At 43.7% G+C, this 12,283-nt stretch overlaps 2 protein-coding genes across 2 annotated transcripts in view; one reads left to right on the top strand and one right to left on the bottom strand.

The window, feature by feature from the left end:
* The window catches only part of asic1c (acid-sensing (proton-gated) ion channel 1c), a gene marked incomplete at both ends in the record, with an annotated part of 80,966 nt that extends 79,488 nt beyond the window's left edge, over positions 1-1,478 (top strand). Inside the window, 2 exons of the mRNA XM_080010866.1 lie at positions 241-293; positions 1,400-1,478. Coding sequence (XP_079866992.1) covers positions 241-293; positions 1,400-1,478 — 132 coding nt within the window. The remainder of the gene's footprint in view (positions 1-240; positions 294-1,399) is intronic.
* Positions 1,479-8,745: 7,267 nt separating this feature from the next.
* The window catches only part of cdk5 (cyclin dependent kinase 5), a 3,886-nt gene continuing 348 nt past the window's right edge, over positions 8,746-12,283 (bottom strand). Inside the window, exons 2-12 of the mRNA XM_080011075.1 lie at positions 12,103-12,191; positions 11,899-11,966; positions 11,747-11,807; positions 11,602-11,658; positions 11,393-11,488; positions 10,496-10,570; positions 10,305-10,401; positions 9,638-9,707; positions 9,394-9,454; positions 9,206-9,286; positions 8,746-9,018 (exon numbers count right to left, since the gene is read on the bottom strand). Coding sequence (XP_079867201.1) covers positions 8,932-9,018; positions 9,206-9,286; positions 9,394-9,454; positions 9,638-9,707; positions 10,305-10,401; positions 10,496-10,570; positions 11,393-11,488; positions 11,602-11,658; positions 11,747-11,807; positions 11,899-11,966; positions 12,103-12,191 — 842 coding nt within the window. The 3' untranslated portion in view covers positions 8,746-8,931. The remainder of the gene's footprint in view (positions 9,019-9,205; positions 9,287-9,393; positions 9,455-9,637; positions 9,708-10,304; positions 10,402-10,495; positions 10,571-11,392; positions 11,489-11,601; positions 11,659-11,746; positions 11,808-11,898; positions 11,967-12,102; positions 12,192-12,283) is intronic.

The following is a 12,283-nucleotide window of genomic DNA, read 5'->3' as shown; positions in this document are numbered from 1 at the left end:
AGACAGCGGACCTTATTCAGAAATAACTAACTGCTGATTTTTGCTGTTGACCAATCACAATGGAGCATCCCACATTCGACATTCAATCCGTCCGTCCTAAGATGCCACTGTGGGGGGATTAAAAGAAACAAACTTGAAGGCACTGGCAGTTTTCCCCTGAACTCGTAGCATTGCATTGTGTTTTATTTTCATTCCAGCCGCCACCCTCACCCATCTTTCTTTTCACCATGTCTATTCCAGGAGTTTCCAGAGAACCCAAGCAGCCCTGGTGTCACGCCTAATCATGCCCCCAGGTAGCAAACCCCATCGCTAATAGACGCTCCCCTCCCTCACTGTCCCGCTCTCTTAGATCCACTGGAGGCCATCAAACATTCTGGAGACCATCCCATGCATAACTGTCCTCTGTGGTCCAACACCCTCTATGCATTTTCCTTTTGTTTTTAATTTTTTTATGATGACTTCAACCTGAACCGAACGTAGTGAGCTTTGAGACCTCACGGCCTCAGGACCAGGGATAGTTTGGCTTGCTTTGGTGTTTGGATATTGAAAAAGCGTTGGTCAGATCCTCCAGTGGGATTAGGGATTTGAAGCTGATATCCTTTTTCGTTTTCACACTAATGCTTTCTCCCCCCCCCCGTAGGGTTTAAGAGCAGCGCTCCCATGAAAACAAATATATTTATTCGCCGCAACCCGAGATGTGTTGCGGGTCTGTTTGGGACCCATAACACGGCTTTGCGGGAAAGGTAGAGGAGGTTCTTTGCGACGACCTGTGATTGCAGCACTTTCCTCCGCGCCGCAGCTTCCTTTCCGGGCTTTTGCCCAGAAAGAACGAAACAGACAAAGACAGTGATTCAGCGTCCATTGCTACACGGTCATTACTCAAATAATAAGGACACAAAGGACTAAATGTGTTTTCTCCTCTTTCTCCCTCCTTCTATCCATCCATCTATATTTTTGCCTTTTTCCTTCCATTGCATTTACTTTCCACCGACTGCAAAAACAAAACATCTCTCATGTTGACACCCTTAAAAACAAACCACAAATTGCATCAAAATCATTATTTCATCATCTGCAAATTGGTATTGCATATATTTCCGTTTTTCATTGTCTGCCACAATGATGTGTGGCCTTGTGTCTAATACATCTAATATACCCATCATTTTTATCATTATTGTCATTATTTTGCCTTTATTCCATCCTGCATCTTTTTTTTTTTTTTTTTTTTTTTTCTTCCCCCAATCAATCCAATTCTTCTCCCATCTCATTTTACCTGGTGCTCCGTGGTCCATTTCTTGATCATTTTTCCCCCTTTTTCCCCCTTGATATGGATCAACTGCTCTTCCCTCCCTCCTCTCTTCCCTCCTTCTCTCCCTCCTTCCCTCCTTGTCTTTCTTTCCAGAGCACCTGTGACACCCTCCGGAGTCACTCGGACAGTCTCGGATTCACGCCGAACATGTTACCTCGTCACCCGACTCTAGGAAACTTTGAGGAATTCGCTTGTTGACAATGTTGTTGACAAAATATATTAAAATATAAGATAAAAAAAAAATAAATAAAAAAAAAAAAAGCCGGGGACAGGGGCAACCGGGTGGGACAATCCAGGATCGACAGCAAACTGTGAAATAATTGATGTAATTTACAGAAAACAAAAACTAAAAATGTTGTTGTACGCTCAAAAGGTATCAGTAGACTTTATCAATGCCTGAATAGAAATAGAATACTATCATCAGATTTTTAAAAATATATATATAAATAAACAGAACACACACTTCCAAAACAGAACTCAGGTTTAACTCCTTCGCAGAGGCGTCGACTTTTAATTTGAATTATTTATTATTCCTTTAGTTAGAATTTCTTTTTTTCCCCCAAATCCACAGCTTTTTTTTATTTTATTATATTTTTTATCAATTTTGATCCAATGACCATAGTTTTTATTTTATTTTTTTTATTTTATTTTTTCTAATAAATATTTTTTTTAATCAGCCGTGCTGTGTGTGCCGAAGGGATCAGTGATATAATTGACATATTGTTGTAATACTGTTTCTATTTTTTTTTTTGGGGGGGGGGTCTAATAATTAAATGAATAGAAGTGGTTTGGTAGGTGTAGCATTGGACTGTTCTACTTTTTTCTGTGAGAGTGAAACCGTTTCATTTCAATCATCGCTTAAAGAAGGAAACATTTTCTGACGTCCGTCCGCTCTTTAACTGGTTGAATGTTTGTTGACATCGCAACACTGTTGAAATCGCTGCCTTCCGGTCTCATGGAAACAGAATGTACACACCCAGACACTGCGACGTCTCCAACAGTAGAAACGGAGGTTACTTTTCTTTGTATAAGCGATATTAACTTATTTTGTTTTTTTATTCGATATGTGTGTTTGAGGCTTTTTTTTTTTTTGAAATTTTTTTCATTCACAAATAGTCTGAAAAAAAACAAAGTTGATTGTATGTTTAAATATCTTTACATGAAATTTTTTAAATCGTCTTTTTTTTTCTTTTTTTCCAGTTTTGGAATAGTGTTGCTACATTAGATGTAGTCTCACACACACACACACACACACACACACACACACACACACACACACACACACACACACAAAGAGAGAAGCGTTTAATCTGCTGTGCGCGGCGGTTCTTTTTAATCTGGTTTAAAGGATCAAACTCATGCAACGGAAAACAGACTTTAATTTGCTCTCTTCACCGTTTTGTCTCTCCAGTGAAAGATACAAACCGCCGCAACACCCCCCGGTGATAGTAATCTATTCTCTACGGAACATTAGTGGAGTGAAAAGGGAAACAAAAGAGTAGTTTGTAGGCAACATTCCTTGTCTTGATTTGAATTTGTATATACCCTACGAAATGCCGCAAGAAATTCTCGAGCGCCGATGTTGTTTTCCTTCGTTTGGTCTTTGTTTTACTCTTGTTCTGGCACCAGAAGGCTGTTACCTGGACGCTGGTGGTCTGTATATACCATTGTATAAACCAGTGACACTCGAACCTTAAAACTAGTCTCCATGAATGTGCTTCTATCCCAGTGGACCGTAAGTGTCTTCCAGTTTCTAGTGACTGACGGCGACCGACGGTCCAATAGGAATTCGTGAAATCACCTCCAAACGCCCCCGGCCCCTTTCCACACACATCACTAGATGATTTATAATGAAAAAAAAATCCATTGTATTATTATTGTATCCTGTTGCTATTTCAGTACATGTTACGGGACACAAATAACTGTTGATGTACAAATCAAGTATAATAAATATATTTAACCCATCTTTCCTCAACGTACACAACCTATTCTTCCTATATCCTGGTCAAGTCACGAATACGAATCTTAAACTGTGATGATTAATTAGAGAAGAGGCCGATGTTTGTTTTTATTGTGCAGCTTTTTTCAGTCCAATGCCAGTCCCACAGGTGGTGTTAGTAGTAACACTGTAGCTTTATAACTCTGTGTGTGTGTGTGTGTGTGTGTGTGCGTGTGTGTGTGCGTGTGCGTGTGCGCGTGCGTGTGTGTGTGTGTGTGTGTGTTTGCGTGCGCACTGTTGACATGAAGCACAAACCCTTGGAGATCAGCCATCACTCCCAATGTCCACGACTACACTTAGGCTCCGTGTTTATCAGGAACAAGAACATTTCTTCAAGAGGAGCCCGATCCCCAGAGACTTAACCCCCAAAACCGACGATAAAGGTGTTTTTATTATTCAGGGTTGTTTTAAAGAGGAAAAATATATGATAATAATAATGATAATAATAATCGTGGTTGTGTTGTGAGCAATAAAATCCATTGGTTTAGCTAATGCCGTCAAAGCGAACTCACTCGGAACCTATGGTAATTTGATTTTGGGCGATTCCCCAAATTAAATTTCATTCCATGATTTGTCCGGCAGCTGTGATGAGTACAACACAAGACAGCTGCTGGTTCTAATTTGATGTATGGTGTTCTAGTAGATACATATATATACAGTATATATATATATATACATATACAGTATATATATTTTTATTTTTTTAACTGGTAAAAAAAAAAAAAACATGGAGGCACTGCCCAAATTTTTACGTTTGATTATAATGCTGTTCATATTCTGCTGCATTTCCCAGTTTTTGGTTGTCTCTCGTGTCCTTGTTTCATAAAACCAGATGTTCACGAAGCCGGTCTGCCCATTTGACGTACAATTAACTCTTGAGTAGGATGAACGGTTTCCGCCCGCGGGTGTGAACCCCTCCTCCTACTGCCTTACGACCGTCTAAACATATATCTGAGCTAGCAACGTGTTGGGGTGGAACTGTGCTTATTACCTAGGTAGAATTCAATATTTCATCGCAGCCGTGGCCCAGTAGATGACAGAATTTTATATACTCCTGTCAACCAAAAGAGTTGAATTATTTATTTATCAGAGCTTGATAACATAATATGGCACACCGACCATTTTCTTACTTGCATGACCATTGTGTATTACTAATATCTCTTGACTAATGTATTATCAGTCATGTGACACCTCGAAATGTTCATTCGGAGCCAGATGAAACTCAGTGTTGATGCTCATGTCCCTGTGGTTGCGACATATTCCGACCAAAAAAAAAAAAAAAAAAAGAATCCTCCATAGACAACGCTTGGGGTTGTGCAATGGTACATAACTGAAGTATAACGGGGCAGGTGGTAAAGGATGGAAATGTCTGACATTTTGATTGGGAATGAAAATCCTCAAACTGGTGTGGTTCTTACAAGTCACCCGTTTTGATCTGTTGGGTTTTTTTCTGAAGATATTGCATGCACAAACACAGACATCGGCTTGGTTCATCTGGCTCGGCATACTGTATGTACACGACAGTATAATGTAGATTTGTGATTATAACTCTGAACTGGACATTAAATAGCCAATTCTCTCATAATTATGTGTAGTGTGTGTTTTCACAAGCCAGTTATGAACTGTAACACACACTGAATAACACTGATAATCCTGTTCCAGTGGCACCTGTCAAGGGGTGGGATGTATTAGGCAGCAAGTGAACAGTCAGTTCTTGAAGTTGATGTGTTGGAAGCGGGAAAAATGGGCAAGCGTAAGGATCTGAGCGACTTTGACAAGGACCACATTGTGACGGCTAGACGACTGGGTCGGAGCATCTCCAAAACGACAGGTCTTGTGGGGTGTTCCCTGTACGCAGTGGTTATCAACCAAAAGTGGTCCAAGGAAGGACAACGGGTGAACCGCAACAGGGTCAAGGGCGCCCAAGGCTCGGTGATGCGCGTGGGGAGTGAAGTCTAGTCCATCGGGTCCAATCCCACAGAAGAGCTACTGTAGCACAAACTGCTGAAAAAGTTAATGCTGCTATGATAGAAAGGAGTCAGAAAACACAGTGCATCACAGCTTGCTTGTGTGTGTGTGTGTATGCATATATACACATACAGTGTGAAAAAGTGTTTGCCCTCCTTCCTGATTTCTTCTGCATGTTTGTCACACTTAAATATTTCAGATTAAACAAAGACAACACAAAATGCAGTTTTTAAATGAAGGTGTTTATTGAGGGGAAAGAAATCCAAACCTACATGGTCCTGTGTGAAAAAGGGATTGCCCCCAAACCTGATAACTGGTTGGGCCACCCTTAGCAGCAACAACTGCAATCAAGCGTTTGCGATAACTGGCAATGAGTCTTTTACAGCGCTGTGGAGGAATTTTGGCCCACTCATCTTTGCAGAATTGTAATTCAGCCACATTGGAGGGTTTGTCCGTGAACCGCCTTTTTAAGGTCATGCCACAGCATCTCAATCGGATTCAGGTCAGGTCTTTGACTAGGCCACTCCAAAGTCTTCATTTTGTTTTTCCTTAAGCCATTCAGAGGTGGACTTGCTGGTGTGTTTTGGATCATTGCCCTGCTGCAGAACCCAAGTGCGCTTCAGCTTGAGGTCACAAACAGATGGCCGCACAGTCTCCTTCAGGATTTTTTTGGTAGACAGCAGAATTCATGGTTCCATTTACCGCAGCAACTCTTCCAGGTCATGAAGCTGCAAAACAGCCTCACCACCAGCCTTGCCTTATCATCACCTTACCACCACCACCATATTTTATTGTTGGTATGATGTTCTTTTTCTGAAATGCTGTTACTTTTACGCCAGATGTAATGGGACACACACCTTCCAAAAAGTTCAACTTTTGTCTCGTCAATCCACAGAGTACTTTCCCAAAAGTCTTGGGTATCATCAAGATGTTTTCTGGCAAAATTGAGACGAGACTTTATGTTCTTTTTGCTCAGCAGTGGTTTTGCTCTTGGAACTCTGCCATGCAGGCCATTTTTGCCCAGTCTCTTTCTTATGGTGGAGTCGTGAACACTGACCTTAACTGACGCCTGCAGTTCTTTGGATGTTGTTGTGGGGTCTTTTGTGACCGCTTGGATGAGTCGTCGCCGCGCTCTTGAGGTAACTTTGGTCGGCCGGCCACTCCTGGGAAGGTTCACCACTCTTCCATGTTTTCGCCATTTGTGGATAAAGGGCACTGCGGTTCACTGGACGCCCAAAGCTCCAGAAATGGCTTTATAACCTTTTCACAGACTGATAGATCTCAATTACTTTGTTTCTCATTTGTTCCTGAATTTCTTTGGATCGCAGCATGATGTCTCGCTTTTGAGGATCTTTTGGTCTACTTCACTTTGTCAGGCAGGGCCTATTTAAGTGATTTCTTGTTGAGAAGGTGTGGACTCGGTGGCAGTAATCAGACCTGGGTGTGGCTAGAGAAATTGAACTCAGCGTTCCAAAGATGTGATAAACCACAGTTCATTTATGTTTAAACAAGGGAGGGGGGGGGCACAATCACACAGGACCATGTAGGTTTGGATTTTTTCCCCCCTCAATAATAAACACCTTCATTTAAAAACTGCATTTTGTGTTTACTTGTGTTATCTTTGTTTGATGATCTGAAACATTTAAGTGTGACAAACATGCAGAAAAATAAGAAATCAGGAAGGGGGCAAACACTTTTTCACACCACAATATATGTATATATGTCTGTATATATATGTATATATCTATATAGATATATACAGATAGATATCGATATATATAAAATTTGATTGTATTTGTGTACACACAATATCTGAGGAAAAAAGTATTAAAATAACTTGAGAAGAAAAATCAGTGGCTTTGTTTCCGCTTTATTAAATATTGAATGGTAGTGGTTGAAAACTGCACAAGCCCACTGACAGAGGTTGCCGTGTATATGTGACCCTAAGTTCTACGGATGAAACCAAAGAAAGGAGAAGGTGCAAACTTCACTCGTTCCAAACTAAACGGATGCTCTGGAAGGCAAACTCTACAGCAGGGACATCAGTACTGACACGTGGGCATCACTAGGATTTCAGAAAATGCAAAAGAAGAAAATGCGTTTTGGATAAAAATCCCAACTTAACTCACACACTGTCACACCTAACTCATCATGTCATCATGAATACTAAAAACAGCCGTATAAAAGCCATGAATGCAGGTGTTGTATCTCATTATTTTAAGTAAAAGCTTCAGCACCAAATAATAAAAAAATGTTGTATTAAAAAAAATACCTATGCAAAAGTAAGCAGACATTCAATTATTAATAAATACATGCATTCCATTACCATGTCTTACATCAGCAAAATGAAAATAAAATATTTTCCTTTTTTTTTTTTTTTTTTTTCTTTTAAAGAGACCTATTTGAAAACAAGTAGGCGTGTATGGGACAAGTAGTAATACTGACTAAGGAAACTAAACTAATGAACCAGAGCCAGCGGTGAAACAATAACTTCATTCAGATCATACGCATCAGATATACGACGACTTCTCAGTCTTTCAGAACTATTACAAAAGCAGATGTGCATTTTTACAGAAGCTCAAAGTCAGTTTGGGTGACGACAACAGCGGTGACTCACCAATGGTCCGTTGTGGATCAGATTTACATGTTGGTCCATTCTTTGATAACTCTGGTCTCAGCGGTTGTTTTTTTTAAATACGTGAGGCGCAGATTGTGAACTTAATGACCTAAGTACAAGCGTGGGAAAAGTCGAAAGCAACTGCATTTATGTACGCCTCTCGCACTGACGTACAATCTGTTCTTAAAAGTTGTGCAAAAGAGCCGGCCGTGCGCGGAGAAGCAGAAATAAGTCTGGATGGGGAAAACACTCTTTCCATCTTATCTGCTTGGAACTCATTGACAGAAGGGGAGGAAAAGAAGTCTAAAGCTTTGAGTTAAGTGACTACTTTGCATAAAATGATGCTCCAGGTATCCATATAATGTATATATGTTTTTCAGTTCTTGCATACAGTCGTACGATTTAAAATATAGTTTGGCAAACAAAGTCGTCTTTTAAATGGTGTGGCCGTACGAACTGAGAAAACACTTATTTCAATTAGTTTAACAGCTTATATTTATTCATTTTTTAAACCGCATTTAAAAGTCTAATTGTTATGGATTCCAAAGACATTCGGGCTATTTTAATCAGACTTCAGATCAACATTAAACATCTCGAGTGTTCTGGCAGAGCTTCCTCCCGGTGAACGTCTACGTGTGGAGCAGAGAGGGGCTTTGGTGCTCAACCTACCTCGACACAGTTCGTTCTTTCCACGCGAACAAACCTAAACGACGCTCCCCACGTTATTGCTATCGACCCAAAAACTGAAGAAGACGCGCGGACCCGACCGGGGCGGGGGCTAAACCCCCACACGCAGGCCGCGTGACTCTGGAGGCACGAGAGAGAGAGAGAGAGAGAGAGAGAGAGAGAGAGAGAGAGAGAGAGAGAGAGAGAGAGAGAGAGAGAGAGAGAGAGAGAGAGAGAGAGAGAGAGAGAGAGAGAGAGAGAGAGAGAGAGAGAGAGAGAGAGAGAATGGAACGCAGGAGAGCCCTGGAGACTGAGCGAGGAGAACGGAGTGTGGGGGCGGGCGGCCGGGGCGGAGGAGCGGGGCCGAGCCGTCCTCTACGGGAGACAGAAGTCGGCGAAGTAGGGGTGCTGCAGCGCCTCCTCCGCAGAGATCCTCTGGACGGGGTTGCATTTCAGCAGGTTCTAGGGCAAAGAAGAGAAAAAAAATAAAATTTTAAAAAAAAGGGGGCGGGGCACGGATGAAGCGCATCCGCCGTGTTATTTTACGAGTTAAGCGTGAAATAGTTGCTGCTTCTTGCTAAAAACAAAACGCAAAACAATTCAGCTACGCTGAAGTCGAATTTATGAAACAAGGGCTCCGATTGGTTACCTGCAGTAGATCTCTTCCCGTGCTACTTAGTTTGGGAACGACGTTCACCAACGAGGTGGTGGCCGGGTACATGGGGTACGGCTGGAAGCAGAGAGGAGCGGCTCACTGACGACAAACGCACCTTTTTTTTTTTTATTATTATTTTTTTTTTAACGGGTGTGAACGATGGTGCCGACGCTGCTGTTTACCTTGTAATCTGGGAGCTTTGTCATGGTCTGCCACTGCTCCTCCGTCGGCGTCCCCAACAATGTGTCGCCGGGGGTTAAAGAAAAACAAAAAAAAAAAAAAAAACCCTGGAGGCGCTCGTTGGCGCCTCAGAACGTTCTCTCACCCAACTACATTCTGTGATTACCATTCAATTCCATTTCAAACAAAAGGGCAGAGCGGACGCCGCAGCTCGCGTGTCACTGTTTGCACGTGTCGGCAGGATATCTGAAGATTCTCTTCAGCTGGTCGTCCACGTCGTTCCCGGGGAACAGCGGCCGTCCGGCGTTGGCGAGTTCTGGACGGAGAGAGGAGGAGGAGGAGGAAGAGGATGATTCTCACGTCCCCAGGGGACCCAGATATTCTACCTGCACTTCCATAAAAAAAAAAAAAAAAAAAAAAAAAAAAAAAACAATCATTCTGATGAAATTCAATGACGGGGAGTGGAGACGAGCAAACGAGTTGGATGAGGCCAAAAGATATTTTAAAGCGCTCGGGAGCCACGGCGACAGAATTCACAGGTTTACCTGCGTGTTTACCTGTGTGAACACCAACACGGATGCAAATACACAGGACAGGTAAAGGTGTTCTGTAGGTGTTCGCCGTGACTCCTCTCGAATTTGATTGATTTACACTTTGCATCGCACCGAAACAAATCACTTTTGACGGATCAAAATTATCTATGCGAGAATTCCAGTCAGAGCCAAATCGACTCTTCTGGCTCGTTTACGGTTCGGGAAGTCGCTCCCACAGACGTTACAGCGACTGAATCAAACAAACAAACAAAGAGTCGGAAAGCACGACTCTTCTCACTGAGCAGCCCGTTTGGTCGCTAGGCGGGACTGGAATAACTGATCTCCCAAAACCGTAGCTTTCGGAGCGGCCGTAGACAAACCTGCAAATATGCATCCAGCGGACCACATGTCGATTGAGGTAGAATAGAGCTTTGCACCGAAGAGCACGTCTGGAGGCCGGTACCACAGCGTCACCACCTGCGCACCGTGTGAGGGCAGATGTGAGGAACCTCCACTGGACACGGCGTGTCCCTGTTACGTGTCACGGTCAGTTTTAACATTTCACACCCACCTCAGCCGAGTAACACCTCACCGGGATCCCGAACGCTCGGGCCAACCCGAAGTCGGCCAACTTCAGCTCTCCGTTCTGGAGAAACGGGGATCAGTAAAGGGTTCATCGGACAGTTCTGCCGGGTTCGGTGCCTTGAAAACCGGTAACCACCCGACCCCTTTTTTAATTATTCCGTCTTTTTCTTTGTTTCTCGGGCAGATTAACATCTCGTGGTAGCGACGGCTCTGCCTGTCAAGCCCGACGTGGGGGACGCACGGGGCTTTTTTTTTTTTTTTTTTTTTTTTCCTCGCAATCAGGAAACGGAGGAAAAGAAATGCATCAAAAATACGAAAATAAAAACAGTTTTTATTTATCTATTTAATTTTTTTTGAGAAACGGCGACGCGCAGACGTGCGGCGATCGCTCCCTCTCCGTTACGCATTCACACCACTGCCGTACACCTGCCTGTTTTACAAATGATCAGTCTTGAATGGATTTTAAGACTTCAAATAATTGCCGGACAGGATTTTAAGGGGTTGTTTTTTTTTTTTGTGAAGACGTAAAACTGAATAGAAATTCTTGGCTTTGCAAGAATCGGCAAAGTGTCGCTGGAGTCAAACAGAATCACCCTGGTTTTAAACTCCCTCCCCGTACGTCGTCGTGCATGAAAAGAGCCAAAACGACCGCCGCCTCACTGTCGGCTAATTATTTCAACGGCATTTGCGTCGCTGCAACGATCCCATTCCCAAACGTTTTGACCGTGACGACCGCCTTCCACAGGCACTTTGAGGTGGAAGCCGCGCTGAACTCAACCCCCACCCGCGCTCGTCCCGCCGCTCAATGATTTGCCAGGAACAGGAAGCGACGCGGCGCGGGGGTCGAAACGTCCCAAAGTCCAAAAAAGAGAGAGACGCTCACCCTGTTGATGAGGAGGTTCTGAGGCTTCAGGTCCCTGTGGAGGACGTTTCGACTGTGGCAGAACGCCAGGCCCTTCAGCAGCTGGTACATGAAGGACTGGAGGGGGGGGACAGTGTTATAAAAAACAACAACCACCACCACATAAAGAGACGCAAAAGCCGCCCGGACGTCCGAGACACGCCGAATCCGGGCGCGGCCGACCGTCTCACCTTCACCGTTTCGGGATCCAGGTCGCCGTTGCAGCTGTCGAAATACTTCTTCAAATCCTACAAGTGTCACAAACATCCAGTTTATCGCCTGGCCGCTCCCCGAAACTATGGGTCCGAAGGCGGCTGGCGGCGCGGGTCGGCTCACCTGATCACAGTACTCAAACACCAGGGTGAGCTTCTTGTCACTGTGCAGGACATCGTGGAGCCTGGAGGGAGAAGCGAAGGGTGTGGCTTTTAAATGCCTGACCGCCGGAGATCAGTGCCACTCGACACTTATAGACAGCGTAGACACAGTACCTGACGATGTTTTTGTGTTTGAGCTCCTTCAGGAGGCAGATTTCTCGCAGGGCGGAACTCGGAACCCCCTGAAAGGTGTGTGTGATTGTGAGACAGACAGACAGACAGACAGACAGACACACACACACACACACACACACACACACACACACAGCCTGTTAGCATTAGCCTGAGCGCCTTGTCTCATATTAATGCACACTGTACCTCGTCGTCGTCGTCTAATCGGACCCTTTTCAGAGCCACGATTTCGTGGGTTTCTCTGTTTTTGGCCTTGAACACGGTTCCATAAGTTCCTTGGGGAGGAGATAAATGGCAGTTAGCGCTGAGCGGCTGTAATGAATGGAATGCTAACCAGCCATGCTAATATGTAATGCTAACAGTTTTT

This window comes from Zeus faber (assembly GCF_960531495.2).
Source record: "Zeus faber genome assembly, chromosome: 12".
Classification (NCBI taxonomy): Eukaryota; Metazoa; Chordata; class Actinopteri; order Zeiformes; family Zeidae; genus Zeus; species Zeus faber.
The sequence above is the reverse complement of the archived record's forward strand: the minus strand, read 5'-3'. Positions and strand labels throughout refer to the sequence as shown.